General features: G+C 45.8%; 1 protein-coding gene across 2 annotated transcripts in view; it reads right to left on the bottom strand.

Moving 5' to 3' along the window:
* The window catches only part of PRR5 (proline rich 5), a 69,321-nt gene that overhangs the window by 42,170 nt on the left and 6,534 nt on the right, over nucleotides 1-20,617 (bottom strand). Inside the window, exon 2 of one of the 2 annotated variants that reach the window (XM_009279057.1) lies at nucleotides 10,528-10,641. In XM_009279057.1, coding sequence (XP_009277332.1) covers nucleotides 10,528-10,631 — 104 coding nt within the window. In that variant the 5' untranslated portion in view covers nucleotides 10,632-10,641. Of the gene's footprint in view, nucleotides 1-10,527; nucleotides 10,659-20,617 lie in introns of those variants that run through there. The other variant, XM_009279056.1, reaches the window with a different exon arrangement.

Raw genomic sequence — 20,617 nt, 5'->3', positions numbered from 1 at the left:
ACTTAGGCTTATATATTTTAGGTACTTTAAGTATATTAAGTATAACTTTTAATATATTCATATATTAAGTATATTTGAAGTCTTTTTAAGTATGTTTTTGTCTCTGTGGCTCACCACAGAGACAATTAACAGCTTCACTATGAGATCAGTGATGATATTCCCGGCATTGTTGGCATATGTTTGTCTGAGCTATGGTTACTTGATTTCTTTATCAACAAGTCAGCATTTATCCAGGCTGGACACTATACCTGAAGTTTAACCCACAAATATAGCATCCCTCTACTAGAATGGAATCTCAAGAATGGTTACTTCTTTAAAAGAAAACATAAAAGAAACACTGAACAATTAGGAATTTTAAGTCAATTTAACCAATCTCTCATTTATTTTCAAAAATGAAACAACAGAAAAGGGGCAATTGGTTACAAAGACTGTTTCCTATTACCACTTACTCATTTCTCAAAGATTTACGCTCTTGCTCCAGCTAAAGGAAAACCAAGGCTGCGCTGAAAGAACAGGTCTAGAGTTTTTAAGGCGGACAGAGAGAGAGGCAGTGAGATGCTAGGCATAGGCAAAACCATCTGTCCTACAAAAATGTTCCCTTTTCATTTTCAATGCCATTTGTAACTGTTCTGCAAGCAGATGTTGCTTAGAGGTAGTGACTTTCTGCTGCAATCAGACGCAAACCACAAAATTCTCTAGCTCAACAGAAAGCCACATACCCAACACTGTCCGTCTCCCTGGGGTGTATGGCCAGCAGCCCCATAAATTCTAGGATGCTGAATGGCAAAAACCTGCCAGGTACTGCAGGTACCTGGCAATCCACATGCTTAGCAGGGATGCTTACTGGTCCCATGAACTTAACAAGACTGCACCTCGAAGGATTACTGAAATGAGTATGTGCTTAAAGATGAAGCTCTGAAATGCTCCTGAAATACACCCAACACAATTAGCGTGATGACACATCAGCCTAAATCACTGAGCTTAGGTCTGAGGACAAAGGTAAAGAAATGCCAGTGAAAGGTGAGACCAAACCTGTTCCAGCATTAGTAGAAGGGAGTAGAAGTCTCATTCTGCTTCCCCAACCCAGTGCCACCTTTTATAGCCTCACAGCTTTGACTCCAAAAGGAAAGAAGACTCACGTGGTCCCTCCGTCTGTCAGCTCATCCCCACTCCTCCACTCCTCCACTCCTGGAACCGCTTCGCGGTTTCTACCACATTTAACTATGGAGTGGAAGTCCCCAAAACATTAAGGTCTTCTAGGTTTCAGCTGGGGTAGAAGGAGCATCTTTTAGTGACTAAGAACATACTGCAGGGTGAGCTCAGCCTTTATTCAACATGCACACAGATGCTTTAGCTTCCTGACACTAACACACAAGAAAGCAACCTTTATCAGCTCCATTGCTCATACTACTGCTACTTGGTTTCTAATACGACTGCTTTTACTGAAACGACCATTCCCACCGCTGGCAGTGACTGCAAGTTATTTCACTTCTGTCTGCCTCAGTTACCCCACGTGTGAAATAAAGATAATGACACTGACCACTAAATGGTGTTTTAAGATATATTTGTGAAAATCATAACAAAAGCAATGAGTGTAATTATCAGTAGCAGTATTACATGCCATCATTGTCACTGCTTTTTTCTTCTTCTCCCACAATCCTCCTGATCGCAAAGGGAAAATACAGATTTTGGCATGTGCCTCTTCCTATTCAATGTTGCACCTGAGAAAGGGAGACGACATCTTAAGGCTTATTAAAAAAAACCACAGAGCAGAAGTCTTCCTGCTCTGCACTATCTCCCTGGGTGGCTCTTTCTGCATACCACCTCCCAGCCTGTACTGAGCAGGAGCAAGGAATAGTAACAACCAGCCACAGAGTGTTCAGGAGGTGTATTTGGGAGTCACCAACTTAAATCACACCCCTAGAACATCTACTGAAAAGATCTTCCGAGGATCAGAAGCTACAGCATGCAGATCCCTCCTGGGGATCTGGTTTTACCAGTGACTCTGCAACACCATTTTTCAGAGCTTTGCAGCTGACCTCCCCCTGCTCACACTGCGCTGGAGTCTCATGCAACAGAGCAGCAACCAGCTTCAGAGCTCTGGAAAGCAAAACGAGGACCAGATTTGCCCATCCTGGAGGTACCAGGATTTGGGATTGCCCTGTATTGTGAAGAAGAGCTAAAGACGGTATCTGTTCATAAAATCTCCAGCGGGAGAAAGCCTGATTCCTACTGGTGGACAAGCTTAGTTGGCTCAGGGCCAGATCCAGCCACACACTGCTGCTCCCACTGCATGGGGATCTCATTGCAGGCGCTATGCCAGGTGGCAGCGGAGTGTGTGGGGGGACCTCAGGCGCCCACATTAAACCTCCCCAGGTCCCTGGTAAGACAACCCCTTTCAGTGCTTTTGCCCATCCTGGAGGTACCAGGATTTGGGATTGCCCTGTATTGTGAAGAAGAGCTAAAGACGTTATCTGTTCATAAAATCTCCAGCGGGAGAAAGCCTGATTCCTACTGGTGGACAAGCTTAGTTGCTCAGGGCCCCAGGTCCCTGGTAAGACAACCCCTTTCAGTGCTTGCTGGGAGCAGAGGACTGGGCTGGAAGGTAAAACTGCCGCTATTCACTGAGAGATTCAAAATGCAGGCACACAACAACACTGAACAGCAAAGACATGCACTGCTAGAAAAGCTCAGCCGCGTTCATCTGTGGAAAAAGGAAATTAAAAGTGGCAGGTGAAGGATATGACCCGCTGTGGAGAAACACACAAGCAGATCAAAATAGGAATCATTATCCTCTTCTCTCTTTTGCTCCTTTGAGGACATTTCCAAGGCGTTAAGCGCTTCCCCCCCTCCCCCGTTGGTCCCTCTTTCCCCCCTACACCCACGTGCACAGACATACACTCATGATCTAACCCAGCTTATTTTGGCTGGCTCAAACAGACACACTCAATTTACGATTATTTGAAAATTGGCAGCTAAATGTCTCTGCTATACAGTGAAGCGACTTGGGTATTTTAATATTATGAGTAATATGTGAAGTACGATTAATGTAGTGAATAAAACAAGCAGTCTTTACACGCTCTTCTGATTCGGAAATGAACTTTGCAATGTTCCCTGCCAGCCTTCTGCAGAGAAGAATGACTAAATATCTCTCCTAGAAGCCAGTGCACTCTCTCTCCTTCTCTCTGGCACTCCTTTCTAAACGAGGGGGAGGTTTTCTCTTTCCAGCTTAACCGGTCTATTATTATTCCTCAAAGAAATAAGAGAGAGCAAGCTTTTTTAACAAGAACTTAGGGGGACAGGTTGTGAGCATTTAAGTTATTGCCCATGTAGTAGAACTGCACCTACATAAAACATCCTAGTGGTGATCTTTTAATCTGCCTGGAATCTTCCTTGTAGTGAGGGACAACTGCCTTGTCTAGAAAACAAGTCTTGGCCCTGCTGCATTGACCAGCTGCCTTTCCCTCCTATCGCAGACAGCAGCGCTTGCATGCAGGGTGCAGGCATGCAGTCCCAGGCTACAGGTGACATGGGAATGCCACCGCGATCTGGCCCTCCACACTTGCTCAAGAGGCAATAAAGAAGAGTCGGAATAACCAGGATGCTATCAGTGGCATAAGTTGGTGTCAGGGTAATAAAAAGCTAGTTTATTAGTTACCTTAAGCTAATGAAAAAACCAAACCCAACCCTTGCTTAAATCAAAGTAATGCTATGGTTTCTATAATGAGTGATTGTTTAAAAGGGTTTAGTCAGAATGGTACAACCTTTTGGCATAAAGAAAATCTGAGCTGCTGCTTACACACAGAAGTCCTGCAAGATGCTTGAGGTGGGTGGATCACCTTTACTTGTGCCTGTGACTAGCCTCCATCAAGGCTTAAGTAAATAATGTATGTAATTAAACTTATATTTTAATAGTTAACCTGAATTGGAAATCGCTTGTAAACTGCCTTCTGTAACTCTTTTACAACATGAAAGTTAATAATGGGTGTGCTCATGCACTGATATTACACTGAACACCTTCCCTGTAGTTGCTGTGTGTGTAAATGTGTGCACAAGAACACAGCACCGCAGAGGAGACAAAAAAGAGCCCAAAAGAGACCAGAAAAAAAGGTCAGCTCCTGAATTGCCCATGCTGAGTACTGAGTAAGATTCCAGCCTCCAATCAAGACCAGACCCCATACGGCATGTCCAGGGTTATAAATGCTTCTGGTTTGCTGTATTGTACCAACAGATACGTTTTCCACAGAAGCGCATATGTAACCTCCTACTCCTGCAGCACTGCACTTTCTCCTGCTTAAGGAAATGCGCAATTGCTAACACTCCCCCACCAGTATCTTCTGCTGGAACAAGGGGCACCTGGAAGCTCTGTGCACCCGAGCAGTGCACCTTTGAAACAAGCTACAGCCACCCTCACACTGCAAGAAAAGGCAAATCTCTGTGTTATGGGATTATGGCATTTCTTGAAAGCACAACACCGATTCATTAGCCAGCTTCTCAACTGGTATGAATCGGGGTAAATTGCTGTGGCACTGCTGGCACCTTTCCATAAAGACATATGCCATAGGTCACTCTTGGTCTGAGGACTATGGCTAGAAGAAGACATTTTGAGAGACGAGCAGCGGGGCAGAAATAAGCCTGGGAGGAGGCTTCCCACAGGTCAGTGGATGGGTAGGGAAGAGACAAGCATGGCTAGAGCAGGCTGGCTGTAGGAGGGGAAATCAGGATCGGAAAACTGCAGAGACCAGGTTTTTTTTGGGGGGGGCTGCCTTTAGAATTAAGACAAAATGTCAGATGGCTCCAGCAATGTATTGTACTTATCTATCCCACAGTGGCCACAGATTGCCAAAAGAAAACTACCTACAACCAAGGTGGCACTCACAGCAACAAAAATCAACCCAGCAGCCTACTTCACCTCTATGGACAGACTACTCATTCTAGATTTGCCTGATCCTCCAGAGGAGGCGGCAGCGGCTCCAGGACTCGCTATTTGGCCGCCTGGAACATGGGAAATGACAGCTCAAGCACACACAGCACAGACCTTCCCCACTGTTGGCTTTAGCACGGAGGGATCTGAAAGGTGTAAATCCCCAGCATACAAAGCTGGATGCTTGCTGACGGCACTCCCATCCAGCCTAACAGCATGAGTGCCAAGACAAGGAGGGTGGGGTTTATTATTCTGATTTTTGCATAATAGAAAGAAAGCCACTGCCTAAGTAGCTCAATACCACCAAAACACACATTCCCCTTGAGTTGCTAGTTCTCCACCCAGACACCACTGCCTTTGGTGGGTAGGAGGCTGGCTCCCCCCAGCACTGAAGTACCATCCCCGTTCTTTCACTGATGTTTTTAAGAAGCCAAGAAGGAAAAACTGCTGTGATTAAAACACTGGTTTCTGCCAGGCGAAAATCAGTTTGTCCACAGAGTTGAGGAACAACTGCAAAGTTGGGCTTGCAAGTCTCTTGTCTGAATCCTGACACCCTGTTTGCTTTGACCGTCGCCACGGCCCTCCCAGCTCGGCATTTCCTGGCAAAGCAGGTGGAGGGGCCCACGTTTTCATTCGTGCACAGCACACAGATAATTTTGGTTCTCTAAAGCAGTCACTACCTTTGCATGCAAACAGCATGGGTGAAAATATCATGGCGTTTTTTATTCAGTGTTTGCAATGCTCCAGGTGAAGTCCATGAGCGAAAACAATGCTGTGTGAATAATCACACCCTGAGAGTAGTGGGTAGTTAAAGGCAACATTTTCATTTTCAGAAGTGACTAAGTGACTTAGGGCTCACTTCCGCTGGACAGTTATGGGAATAGCTAATTAACAATAATTAACCTAATATACTTGCATCAAAACCTAATATACTTGCATCAAAACCTCCTTGAAGACACTCTCGCTCCAGAATAAAACCTCATTTTCCTGAACTAGCTTAATCCAATTGGGAAGAGCCCATTTTCAGCACAGCTTCAGTTCAGCTGCAACTCCACAGGCTTTCCATGATGCCTCGGCCCTTTCAAAATAAGCTTTCAGCTGCTAGTCCACTTACGTTTCTGAAATTTCTACCCAAGGTAAAGCAATCTGCAAAGAGGGTTAGGCTGCAATTACGCACTGGATCACACAAGTGAAAATAAGCTGGTCTGCAAAACTCCATCTTCAAAGAGTTTTAGAGGCATTAGTTCACTAACTTCACCAACTATAAACACTACTCTTACGTATGAAGAAGTTGAGACAGACAGGTGAAGGGACTTCCCTGAAGTGTTACCAAGAGTTAGTATCTACAGAGTGTAGGACTAAGGAGATTTTGGCTTCCAATTATACCTGCATTCAAGCAAGTATAAAGACGTCTGGAGGGCCATGGGGAGCAGCAATTCTCCACCACCACCACTTTCTATTACTGTAGTCAAGGCCGGCACATGCTCCATGGTGCAGTGGTGGCCTGACCAGCTGGGAAGTCCCCTTCACCCCCCCGTCCCTCCTCCCCAACCCGTAACTCAGCTCTGTCCAAATAACGGGTCAGGAAAAAGAAGGTGATCTTCAGAAAGGCAGAAATATTTCAAAATATTTCTAAATAACAAATAACGGGTCAGGAAAAAGAAGGTGATTTTCAGACAAGCAGAAATACTTCAAAATATTTCTAAATACACTAAATATTGGAAGAAAGAAAATTTCCGAGTAGAAACATTAGCTAAATATGCTGGTCTGGAATGTTTTCTCCACTAGAAAAGCCTCCCTGTGATCTGAAAAAGCATTCATTTTTAATTAGAAGATGAAATATGGTTCCCATGACTGTAAAAATTACTTTACAGCAAGTTATTGTGCTTATTACAACCCTGTAAAAATTAGCCCGGATTTCCTTCTGATTCTGTATGTCTCCTTGGATTTACTGCTGATCTCACTAATGTCACAGGCATCTCATCTGTGTTTTCTTCGCCTTTTCTTTGCTATCTCCTACTCCTTCATGTTTCCGTGAATTTTCCCCATTTTCTTACACCAGAAGATCTAAGTGCCTTTGACTAGAGGCTTTCCCACAGCACAACTCAGACAGTATCAGCTCCTGATTAGGCAGTCTGTGCTAGCTCAGTCAGAATGAAAACCTTGCGGATTTTATTTGCCCTGAGAGGGGCCCCCCTGGCTTGCAAGCTCAAGATTAAAAGCCCTCGGTTTCTCAGTCCAATTGGTTTAGTCAGCATTCAGCCCTCATTTTCTGCCTGAAGCAGAAAAGGGGGGGAGAAAAGGAATTGAAGACAATGCTAGTGAAAAAATCTAAGCTATTTTAATCCAATGCAAATTCTGTGAGCTGTAACGAAACTATATTGTTCCACTATGTTGCTGTTGGTTGCTAGTTAACGTGCACTGCCGGTGTGTTGCTGTACAGATCTTTTGGGGTTCATGGGAAAGCAAGCTCAAAAAAGCCGTGATATAAAGTCTAATTTGCATAGCAGCAGACAGCAGCTCAGCACTGATTTCCCTTTGATCGAACAGTGTCGAGAAGATTTAAAGCATTTTAGTTTGGAGGTGAAGGAAAGTTATTGGGGAGGAAGAGACCTTCCTTGCTAGCACTGAGTGCTATGTGCCCCCTGCACACCGAACCCTGCGATTAAGCTCCTGCAGTTTGCCCTCCCTTGGTGTCAGAAAGCAGCAGGCATCCTCTGGTATAAACAGTTTGAGGGCTGAGACTAGTCTGAACAGAGCGGAGGTGGTGGAGGGGATGTCGCCGGGCAGCCAGACTGTAGCCACACACAAGCCGATTCCAGGAGGGGAGCCGCACATCTTCCGCAGAAAAAGCCCGCGGTGACGGAGCTGCTACCTTGCAGAAGACCCCACCAGCAAAACTCCGGCTCGGCAGCATTTCGGTGCGGTGCCCGGCAGGGCCGAGGCAGCATCCTCGCTCCACCTCAAAGAGCTGACCTTCAGCGCGGGATCAGCAGTCTCGTGTGGGGCAGGGCCTGCTGTGGGGTTGTGCTTTACCTCTCCCCACATCAGTTTTGATGAACTTGGTTCAAAGCCTCTTTCAAAAGCAGATACACACATGCCACACCCAGGCACAGCTGCTAACATTAGGCAAGAAACCAGCAGACATTTAAATATAGAACAGCCAGGCTTGGTGAGAGGGAAGAGTTCTGCCGGTGCACCTCGACTTCCTTGATCAGCAAGCTCTTATGCTCGATATGGCACAGAATGAAACAGCACAGGCAATCCTTTCATTTGGAAGAACAAATATTCCCATAAACCAAAGTATGGTATGCTAGTCCTCTGTTGGGGTGTTTTAATTTTGCAGGGGAAAAATTAAAAACCTTCCACAGCCCAAGATTTTCAAAACCCACCCGAGATTTCTGATGAGTCAAAGTTTAGACACCCAGTTTGCCTAATTGTCATTACGGTCTCTCCAAGAGAGATGAGCACCGACTCCCTCAAGACCAGACCCTGTTACACATGCCAAGATGGGCACGCACTGGTGGTAAGAAGTTATCCACTGAGGCTTCTGCCTAATACAATTAATCCAACATCATTTAAGCCCTGGCTTTCCTGAGGATAAGCTCCAGCGAGGATACAAGTCTTTGCACCTGAAAGAAGAATTACCCTCACTCTCTCTTTCACTCAGGAGAAAGCCTTGCACTGTTAAATAAGAAATAAAGGGTCTTCCCTTTGCCCATGCAGTGCGACTGGCTTGTAATTGGCATTACTTGCCATAACTTTAGGCAGCTGTTAGCGCTAGCATGCAATGCCCACTTGACTTGCCACCGCAGGTAGCACCAGCCTGCCACCACACGACAGCAGCTCTGCCAGCGCTCCCAAGGCATTTCGGAGACACATGCCACCAAACAGCAGGGATGGCCTGGCGATCCCTGCACAGGGAAAAGGCAGGAAAACACAGTTAGGCCCGAGCTCACACAAAGCAGCGACAGGATGACTTGTGGACACCTAGTCCAGGAACAGGCAACGGGATGGTTGTCTAATCTTGTGGATGAAACGCGCAGAAGTCTAGCTCACTGGTAGGCAACCACTTCTGGCCAGAGCTATACCTGTCCTGTTCAAATTAAAAATAACAAACTCTTGCTTGTTTGAGCAAGAGCTCAAACCGGCTCCCTTAGGAAAACCCTCTGGTTTGATTATCAGCTGCCCCTAAGCCTGGAGCTCTCCCCCTCCCAGCAAGTCTGGTGCGTGACCTGTTCTCCACTTGCATCTGCCTCCACGGCTCCCTCCCCGCAAGCAAGACCTGGAAACGCTAATCCCTGCCAATAAAAGCCATCAGCACACCATCACAAAAAGGCTTTGGGGACCATATTCTGCCACCTTGGTTCACACCAAGGAATATCTTACTCCCTGCTGCTTCCCATGGGGCTACTGGCCAAGTGAAACCCCAACTGGCACAAGCCAAGGTGGCCCAATCTAGCCTTTAATTACTGCCACCATCCATACCTTGAGGGCAACTCCGGGTCATATAAATAGCACAGTATTGGAGCAGAAACTCAGTCTCTTTTGTGACCGGTACAGTTTCACTGCTTGGTGTGCTGCTGGCAACTAATTCATAATGCAGGCATGAAACCACAAATCAAGTGGTGAGACGGACAAAAGATGTGATATTTTATAATTTTTTTTTTTTTTTGCTCAGAACTCAAATACCTTTAACAAATGTGTCTATAGTTCACCGGTATTTTTCTTCCTACAGCTGTACTGCCATACAATTATAAAACATTACAAATGATGCTTTCCAAGCTGTGACCCAGGAGATAACATTTCATTTTCAAAAAAGACATAATATAATTCCTAACAACTTAGAGACTTAGACTCATCTTTAAGAGTGTCACCAAAACGGTCATTAAGATGCCTTCTGAATATCTGTGCTAAGTGACACATTCTCAACAAAATGTTTGCATGGCTTCCTCAACAAAATGTTTCCATGGGGGGTTTTTTTGTCAAACAGTAATAAAATTCAGATGTATAAACACAATAAAGAAAACAATCAGGGCTTTTTTTTCCCTGTCCAAAGTGTGTGTGCTTGCGTGCGCGCATACACACACACACAGAGATATTTGTATTAATGTGAGTAAATTGAGTAGACCTTGTCGTATCTGTATCAACAACCAGCAATATATATATAGTTATGCAGATAAAAATAAAGTATTTTAATAGTTGTGTATATGTAATTTTTTTTTAACTAAAATAAACCAAATCAACCTCGAATGAGAATATCTAGATAGACACAAAGGCATATTTGTAGCTGGACCCTTTGAAGTAAGTCCTTGTCTGTCATAAGGAAGAGCAGGCTGAGCCATCTGCAGGAAAGGCTCTTTGCTATCAGTCTTCACAAAGGTTAACAGCAATGGGAAAAAAGCCGCTCCCGTCTTTTACTTGAACACAAACTCCGGTACGTGTAGTGCACCAAGGCAGAAGCCTGACGTACTGTAATCTTGCCGAGCTGGGAGCAAGGCAGCCCTTCCTGCAAGCTGACGGAGTGGCTACCTGCACGTTAATCACGGCCGCGGGAGCGCGGAGAGGCTGCAGGGGAGTCGGCACATCGTGCGAGACCTTACCTGTTCCAGGTAGCGTTGGAGCAGGCCCGTCGCTGCTGGGTCCCCCGCTCATCCAAGGCTGCCTGCTCTCTCTTGCCCAGATCACTGAGGCTGGGCGAACTCATGAACTTCAACCTGCGAAGAGTCCTCATGGTCAAATGTGTGTTTGCGCGTGGCAGCTACAGATACACCATCCTGTTTACACACACACACACGCAGCTGGAGCAGCAGCAGCGGCAGCAGCAGCAGCAGCAGCAGCAGCAGCAGCAGCAGCAGCAGCAGCAGCAGCAGCAGCAGCAGCAGCAGCAGCAGCAGCAGCAGCAGCAGCAGCAGCAGCAGCAGCAGCAGCAGCAGCAGCAGCAGCAGCAGCAGCAGCAGCAGCAGCAGCAGCAGCAGCAGCAGCAGCAGCAGCAGCAGCAGCAGCAGCAGCAGCAGCAGCAGCAGCAGCAGCAGCAGCAGCAGCAGCAGCAGCAGCAGCAGCAGCAGCAGCAGCAGCAGCAGCAGCAGCAGCAGCAGCAGCAGCAGCAGCAGCAGCAGCAGCAGCAGCAGCAGCAGCAGCAGCAGCAGCAGCAGCAGCAGCAGCAGCAGCAGCAGCAGCAGCAGCAGCAGCAGCAATGCGAGCAGTTCCCTCCGTTTGCTGTTCAAAAAAGAAACTTAAAAAAAAAAGAAGAGAGAACCAGTCTCTACGGAGCACACCTCTGCCAGCAAGAAAACAAACCTTTAATCAGATCAACTCTGACGTCATCAACTGTGGTTAATAATTTCTCCAGTCCTTTCAAAAAATAAAAGTCGAACTTCTGGCTGCTGCTGCAGCTCTTTGAAGGGGCCCCTTGCAACCGCAGCTGCCCTGAGTGCGAGGGCTTCCCCTCCCCCCGTCCCCGGGCACCACGAGCCGGGAATCTCGCTCAGCACCGCGGTGGCATGCTCCACCTGTCGTGGGAACTGCCCGGCTCCTCCAGTGGCTTGGGGGGGTCTGCTAGCATTTCTCAACCTCTCCCTCCCTCTCTCTGCACTCATAAATGGAAATGAAACTGGAGGGCAATGGGCAGAAAAAAAAAACCCCAAGCAGCCAATACTGACGCACTGAGACTTTATTGGAAAGTTTCATAACTGCCTGTGCCTTGCCACGTTACGACACTGCACACACGCGCTCTCGCTCCCTCGCTCATACATATACATACGCACACTCCCGCACTCCCTCTCTCCCGTACACACACAGCACAGCCTCACGGCTCGCCTGGGAGGCTGCTTCAGCTGAAAGTGTCACATAAGCCACAAGACGGAAAGTATTTGCAAGCAACACAACTGCAGAATGACAAGTGCTGGTTTGGGTTTTAGCATTTTGAGGAATTTTTGGTGGTGCGTAGAAGAGCCAGACGCTTTGTCTTTCTCTGCCTTTTTTTTTTCTTTAAATCGAGATAACAGCTGCACAACTCGGGGCATACTTAGTTTCTACAAAAGCCCCAGGTGTTATCTTCAAAGGAAAAATCTTCTTTCTCTCTCTGACTGCAGCACTGGAGCTGAAGGATATGCTGCTACAAGACTCCAGCCCATGCTTAGCTCGCTGTCACTCACTTGTGGTTCTGGTTTAAATTCAGGAGTGCCTGGCTCATCTGCTGGGAAGTAATGTAACAAAACAGCGACTAGCTTTCTCAGAAAAGAAATTGTTTGCAATAGACTGAGCCAGAGCGTAAGAACTGCTCTTCTGTTGCTACGGCATTGGTCTGCAAGTAGTCTGGTAAAAGCCACAAGGGCTCCTTGCAGAGTAACCTTCCACTCACTGCAAGGGGGCTGCACTACAGACGTACTTATCCTTTCTTTTTTCCCCCACTTTCTACTTACTCTTTTCATCTGTGATAACCTATTGTCTAGATTTGGGCTATAATTGGATTTGCTTGTGTCCAAATAATATGGCAAAGCTTACATTACAGGAGAACTGAATTTCTCACAGCGAGATCTGCCCTATGGGCATCATTTTCTGACATATTTTAGTAAAAACTGATTCCTCTCACTACTCATCCAAACTCAGCTAAGCTTATTGCATATAAATATTTACTTCCAAAATTTATATTTGCTATTACCTCTATGGGAACCAGTTGCAGAACTACCTAGGGAAATAAATCCATTTTTACCTTGTGCTAGTTTTAGCAGTAGTAGTTTTATCCAGCTGCTTGGATTAACGTTATATCGATTGTCCTTCCCACACCAAAACCCTCAAGTATACAAATGAGCATCACAGTAGATGGCATATAATGTTTCATTTTGGAAGGGACCTGCAGTTCCACATCTAACCTACGTACAATGACATCGCTATCCCCGGTCTCTTTCAGATGTTTAAATCCTTCAAACAAATGAACAACAATCCACTATGTACAAAGCAGCAAAAGGAAAACAAACACAACAATATATGGCTGTATTCTAAGAAATGAGATGGCTTCTACAGCATACAAATCAGTGACCAAAAATAGGTACAGCAGAACACTGCTTTGTTCAAATCGGATGAAGGGCACTCCGTTTCTGTGGATAATACAGCCCAGGAGAGCAAGGGAGCACAACTCGGTCTGAGCTTCTGCTGAGGGCTCAGGTAAATGTGCGTCTACCCTGTCAAGTGAAACAACTAGTTAGATAAATCTGTGGCAATGTAATTCCATCTAGTTTCATTTTCCACCTAGCTCAGTTGCTTTTCTGCTTCTCACTTGCTGTGAATTTGATAGGCCTTGCAAAATGTTGTTATACTGGATTAAACCCTTGGAATTTTTAACTCTTTGATCCCTCAGCAGCACCAGAGACTTTATAAACTGTACCCTGATGATGCCAGTATGTCAGCAGCTACATAGTAACATTTCATCTGCTTTTTTTCCCCAAAATCCTCAACCAGCTAATTGACTGAACCCAAGGAGCTGCCGTGTCAACCTTGGATATGCCAGACAACAGGGCAAAAAGCAGCACTTTGCTTCCTCATAAAATGCCAAATCCCAAGAGAAGAAAAAAAAAGGACCTCTTCCCATCTGTATGCTGAAATATTACACCTGTAGAAGTCAGACTATTTTTATGCCACCCCATCAATCTCAGTAACCAGTACTAGATTCAGATTCAACGCATGAACAAAATACATGGGAGAGGCAGCATTCCAGTTTCCTGAAAAATTTCAGATTGAGGTAACAGAGGACAGGCTTTCTCTACACTTCTTCCTCCTTCCTACGATTCCACCTGATCAAATGTTGATTTATGATAAAATAAATCATTTTCAACAAGGGTTACCTTCACCCATAATTACAGAGTAATACTTCACGTTTACATTGTGCTGTGCGTCCACGGACATCCTTGACTTCACGGCCTTCATTAATCCAGCCCTGAGCAGCTCTTGGGTATGAAGGTAAAAGATAAAATCCGCACTTCAGCGTTAAGAGTGAAGAAGAAAAAGCTGATGTGACTTGCCCAAGCCACCCCTGAGCAGGTGGCAGAGATGTCAAGAGATCCCAGGACCTCTGCCTCCCGTTCCAGCACACTATCGAGGGGATGCTGCAGGGACTGGGTAGCCGGGGACTCCTTGGGCCGGGGCGGCCGGAGGGCGATGCAGAAGACAGAGCTCCTTGCCAGGGCTTGCGGTGTGGCCGTTCCTCTGTAGCCACTTGTGAAGAGAGTTGTCGCAATACAGCACTGCTTCAAGATCAAGAGGCTAAGCGGCAGAGATTGCTCGCTATTGGTCATGGAGAGGGATAAGAGCACTGACCAGACTAATTGGGAAGGAGGGGAGGACAGGGGATTGGCAGGGGCCCTCCCGTAGGCTCAATAACGAGCTCTACAAGCTTCTGAAATAGAACAACTGCACTCAGCACATTTACAGAGCTGAGACTGTAAAGTACTGTTACATTAATTCATTTAATCCCAGCATGCCGTACACGGTGCTAATACCACTATTTCACTCACACGAAACCTGCAGCTCAAAGGTGAAGTGATCTAATCAAAGCCACACAACCACCTCAGTGTGGAAGGCACATCCAGCCCTAGCTCCTGCTCCCTCCCTTCCCCTCCAACATCTCTCCTCATAAAAACCGGCCTGTCTCTACTAGAAACCGTTCTTTCATCTGTGGGGCCCACATCCCGCGAGTGACTGCATGGCAAGTCCTGTAGCTGCCACGGTGCTGGAGACGTAGGGGAATTCTGCTCACCTGGACTTGCTTGCTATTTTGAGGCCTAAAACAACGTACAGGTACATGAATATAGGCTGACAGCCCAAGAGGTTTTATACTGTTATTACAAGACAACATTAGCATACAGATCCAGGACCTCGTAGCAAACACGGCTTTTAAAATAAGCACGAAAGGTAACTCTGTAGTTACCACCTGGTATGCCTGTAACGCCTGCAACGTTCTCGCCAGGAGCTGTGGTTTAAAGATTGCATCGCTGCCCCTAGAAAATGTTAAAAAAAATCCAGGCAGACCTCCCCAAGCATACACTTGGTTTCAAAAGAATGAGATTGGCTAAAAAAAAAAAGAAAAAAACCCTACATTTTATTTACGTAATGCTATGTTAATTTTCACAGTACAATCATATTGTCTTCTTACAAGTTTCTTTTTGACCACGATGAGAGGGGAAAGGAAGCAAAAAGTAAAGTTGATGAACGGGAACATTAAGAAATTCACAATGTATGAAATTCATAATAAAGCTGCCAATGCTGTGACTGCTACGGGTCAATGTGTCTTCGGCTACACCGTTCTGCTACTGCAATGACAGGTTAACACTGCAGCGATATTGGTGCCAGTGGGAGGATATAATCAGCAAGAGAATTTGCTATCTCAGCTTTATTCACCAGAGCTTTGCCATGTAAAAAACAATAAATTAAATTTTAACTTACAAGTTTCTTTTTGACCACGATGAGAGGGGAAAGGAAGCAAAAAGTAAAGTTGATGAACGGGAACATTAAGAAATTCACAATGTATGAAATTCATAATAAAGCTGCCAATGCTGTGACTGCTACGGGTCAATGTGTCTTCGGCTACACCGTTCTGCTACTGCAATGACAGGTTAACACTGCAGCGATATTGGTGCCAGTGGGAGGATATAATCAGCAAGAGAATTTGCTATCTCAGCTTTATTCACCAGAGCTTTGCCATGTAAAAAACAATAAATATAAATTTTAAGGGGGGGGGGGAGGGGTGGAGCCCGCTACTTCACTTTATCTCCCCTCCTCTTTTGGAGAAAAGAGCAGAAATCCCTATGGAAATGCTGAATGGTGTATGCTCTGCAAGCGAAGAACAAAGAGGTAGAGTGTATCTATGGCAGAAAGGAGTTAAAAACCTCCCTAGACAAATGCACTTTAGTTTTTCATAAACCACACCACAAAACGTAGGGCATGCCTCAACACGTGCCAAAGCTCAGGAATTAGTCTTCTGAAAAACCACACTTCTTAAAGGCACAGCACGTCCTGCTGCGCCAGCAGAGGAGGGGCAAGGCGGGAGGGAAGAAGGAGATGTGAATATCAGGAGAAAAATAAAAGGAGCGGAGGGGGAAATGAAGTTGCAAACCTTATGACTCATCAATTCTTTTGCTACAATATCCACATAAAGCTCCTTTATCATCAGAAAACAAAGAATAAAGAGAATAAAGAAAGTATGAAACCAAACAGGCACTATTTGCACCCTTCCCCCTCCATCCCACTGACTCTGCAATCCCTGGAGATAAAGGCACTCTCAAGGACGGTTTCTGCCTGTCGTTTACTGAGGCTGGTCACTGGACAGCCTTGGTTTTGCTAGTCCTTTGCTTTATTTCTGCTCTCACCACAGCCAAGCTCTGATTTATAGGAGGGGACCTGGGCTTACTGGGCCATCTCTCCAACCTCTGAAACACCTCCTGTGTACTCCTGTACTTCTGCGTTCTGTGACCAACATGACCACAGTTGCCTCTCTTTAGACAGAGCTGGGGTTTCTGCTCCTTCAACTGCATGTAGGACTCACACATGGGTTTCTTTGTCTTTTATGCTGTGAAAAAGAAGAAATGCTCAAGACAGTATCTCCTTCCTAGGCAAGCAGAAGGTGACACCTAAGAAGAGTCCTTTGACTACTGCCAGAAAGGGATGCTCTGCTCCCCTCGCCATTCCTGCAGTAACACCTGCAAGCACAGTCCGTCCTACAAAGCTTCAGACCTGACCCGCAGGCAGCCATGGCTGCTGCAGTTCCACTGCCTGCCTTGGAGATATGCTGGCTTGCACCAAACAAGGACACCCGTTATCATTGCGACCTGATCAGGGACAATTTCCTGGACCTTCCCTTCCCGGTTTTGTTCGGTGTGAGGCAGAGCAGCGTGAATGTGCCTAGGAGACTTTCTCAGCAGAAAGAGACCTGCATCTGAGCAAAGGACCATCCGGATTGCAGCAACCATCCATGTCTAGTTTCTTTTCACAGTTTTCTGCTGGACGACATTTCTTATCTGTTCACTGACTGTTTCAGCTTCTCAGTCTTCCCACCTTGCTCCCTTCATGCTTCTCTGTCACCCTTTGCTCTTGCGCTCCCTCTTCCTTTCTCATCTTTCTTGGTTAGCTAATTCTTCCTCAGGCAAAGTTTTTAAATATAAAGGAAAGGAAAAAGAAAAAGGAGACCAAAACACTGGTACTAACACAGTGTTTGCAAACCACTCTTCGGCTGGCCCTACGGGAATCAAGTCTTTGTCTTGCCTGTTTGGACTGTGAGCTCTTCTTTACCCTTTTCACTCGGTGTTTGTACTCCAGCTAGCCAAACAGGGCCCTGAGCTCAGAGTAAGTCCCCAGTCACCAGCATAATCTAACACAGGTCATGAATCTAGCAATACCTGTAAGGAAACCTTTGCTCAAAGCATCCATGAAATCCCATCCCCTTTGCCAGCAGCAGTTTTTGGTTTACAGAGCATAACAATAGAAGCAGTTCTTAAAATACAGCAGACAGCTAAATCTTTTATCCTTGTCCTTCAGGAGATAGGAATTAGGAGAGAATTAGGATAGGAATAGGCCTGTTACACCCCCATCCAAAATATCAAGCCTTCCATCAAATGGAAATTCCCCTAGCTCACAGTATTGCTCCTCATTCTCTCTTTATAAGTTCTGGGAATTAAAGACAGCACAGTGATCTGAATGAGCACGATGGTTATGTTGGAGAAGGTGAGGATCAATGCTCTGGATTACAGGACCTGCGGCATTACCACCTTTTCTATTCACATCTCCTCCAGGGAAGGAGGTGGGTTTCCGAGTGTCAGACGTGCTCGTTCCAGGTTTCACTGTTGCCCACTCACCGAATTCACAACCCATTGCAACCAGCATATACTTCAAGGCAAGCCCACAACTTTGCTGTTAAATGGAAGCCAAACCTGTAACTGTGATTTAGAAAGTAAGGTCTCAGAGTTCTGATCAATAAACAAATCAAACGTTTAAAATACTTTGTGCTCTTATTACAAGATCATGAGATAATGGAAAATTAATCTTACAAAGTAACTGAGCTCATAACGCATATGACTTTTTTTCCTCCCTGAGCTCTATGTGAATTCTTTCCTAAATTGCCTATCTTGCATAATTTTAATTGGATCCCAGAACACCCTGACCTTGATGCAGCAGCTACAGTATCTTAGTGCTGTCTTCTACAGTTATATATGGTACAGCGCCTTCCAAATCTGTGAACCCTGGGAGATCAGAATTGTGTGCTGCGCAGTGCTATTCTTCTTATATCCAAACATTTCTGATTCAAGGTCTTCCAAGAAGGCTCTGATTGCCTTGGAAGGTCACCAAGATAAAGAACCCACTTCAGTAACTAGCTGAGTTTCTAATAAACTGCACTGGCGGCCAGCTGTTAGTTACGAGTGATATCCCGGCTTTACTCTCAAAGCCAGGGTATCACTTGTGTGATATTCTCTCTCTATGAGAATGTGAGCGTGGCTGGAAACATGAACCATACCTTGAGATTACTGCCACCTCCTGTGCATAAGTCAGGGAGATCACTTCAGTACTGAGCAATGCAAGAGACAGCTCTGCAAATTTGGGGGATCTTTGACTCTGGTGGTACTACGCTGCTGTTACTCAAACAGTACTATACCTCTCTGGAACAAATCTTGTAGCCCTGTAAAAGTCACAAAAGCCTGGCCTTCAATACAAATGGATTTTTTCAGAAAATTTATCACTCTCCCTTGGCACCACAAGGATATTTTTCTGAATGGAAAAACCACCAGAGAGGTTTTAAAGATAATCCAAAATTGCAACATCTAGCTGTGTAGTTGGACTCTAGCGTTCAGTATGGTGGAGCTTTCATTAGGAACTTAAAAATGGGGACCTTTTGCCATCTTTTCATACACACGTACTGAGACAGTCCCTGCAGACTGAGATACTGGGCAGTGGAAACAGCAAGGGTAAAAAAAGCCTTCATCACACAAATTATTTTACACTTGTACCTTTAAATCTTCATTTCAGCAGGTCAGCAGGTCCACCACTATGACCTCCCAGTATATATCACGTCAGTATTTTCTCAGAATGCTCTGGGAAATAACTTATCTCAAAGGGCAGAGCGCTGGAATTTTTTAGACTCCACGGCAAGGTTTGGAAAAACTCCTTTCACTCTCACTCCTGCTCATTAGCCAGTCTCAATCTTCAATCAGACATCAACATGACATCACTGTTTGAATTATGACCTGGAAGGAACGCCCTGTTATCGAGGAGGTAAGGCAAATTCCATTATGTTTCCTTCCAGAAAACATTTTTTTCTTCCCCCCACAACATAGCGACAGCTAGATAACTAGTCAAGGTACTCCTCCCTCCCTAAAGTCAGCATAAATACCAGCCTCCTCAAGCTACTGAGGGATGCAATGGAAGAACAGAGATGTCATTCAGAAGGTTTATGCATCTTCAGCAGCTTTGTGGTATCTTCCCTGTCTTTTTTTCCTGATGAGTCCTGCTGCTCCAGCTTTCTTGTTCACCAGGCTTCCTTTAGTCATTTCGAACGATCTGTTCTCCAAACTCAGGCTATATCAACTTTTCATTGCAAAATAGTTCAAATTCTCTAAATGTATGGAAAACTAAAATTCCTTTTTTTTTTTCCTCTCAGAAAACTGCTGGGATCACAAAGGTTTTAGGCTTCATGGCATCGGGAGCTGTGAGCCATCCAAAGTCTTTCATGCTTGCTGCTCTAGGACCAGCAGTTTGAAAGCCCACGCAGACTGAGCTCTCCCACTCCGAAGCAGAGAGGTTGAAGGACATATCTCAAGGCTCCCAGATGCTCTGCTGGACCACTGAGATCCTGCTACTGAAAGCCCTGGGCCATGTTTCTAGGATATACAGCTCCTTCATACAGAACGCCATAGGCCAGGTAGTCCCAGGCTTGCAGCCAGCACTTGCTTGAATCGCTTCCTGTGGAGATACTCCATTTTGGGAACGTCATTGGAAAAAACAAATAAATTGAAAACCTCTCATGAGCAGGGAAGCCTGGACTGTGGTGAGGTCCATGCTTAAATCTCTGTCTCAAGTCCTTTTAAGATACTTTGGTCTTTATAAATAGGTTGGTACCAAACTTCACCAACTTGACATTTTCACGGTGAGACAGGGTGATCACTGAGGGGAGGATCACAGGACGGACAAAGCTTGGCCTCACAGAGAAACTGCAGCCTTTGCTCACTCTCTCAAAATCTGACAAACCTGTTTGTATCAGCCTACCTTTTTTTTTTTTTTAAATTATTTGAAGCCCATCTGAGCCACATGCCAGGTTTCAGCCTGATGATACCTGAAGGGCCGAAGACCTGAGGCGATGAGGACGCCAAGGAGGGTGGCTGGGCTGGGCCTGTGTGTCCCCCTCAGCAGCGCGGCGGCTGCTGCGGTGGCGCTGAGCACCCCCACCCACCAGATGCATGGGGAGGAAACCTTGAAAACAGCCATGTAAAGCACAAAAAACTCAATAAAAAAGGCACCATAACGTCTGTGAAGGCATGCTCCCAGGCACGTTGCTTTTAACCAGATTTTAACTGTATGACAGAGCCCCTCACGAGTCGTTACCGCTTCCTTCGGGCAGGATGCACATTACCGCCGCCCGACCTGAGGAGACGCTGCCAAGGAAGCCCTTTTATTACTGCTCGCCAGAGGCGATCGATCGATCCCCCCCGCGGG

Source organism: Aptenodytes forsteri, unplaced genomic scaffold (assembly GCF_000699145.1).
Source record: "Aptenodytes forsteri isolate BGI_AS27 unplaced genomic scaffold, ASM69914v1 Scaffold241, whole genome shotgun sequence".
NCBI lineage: Eukaryota > Metazoa > Chordata > Aves > Sphenisciformes > Spheniscidae > Aptenodytes > Aptenodytes forsteri.
This window is presented reverse-complemented; position numbering and strand designations above follow the sequence as displayed.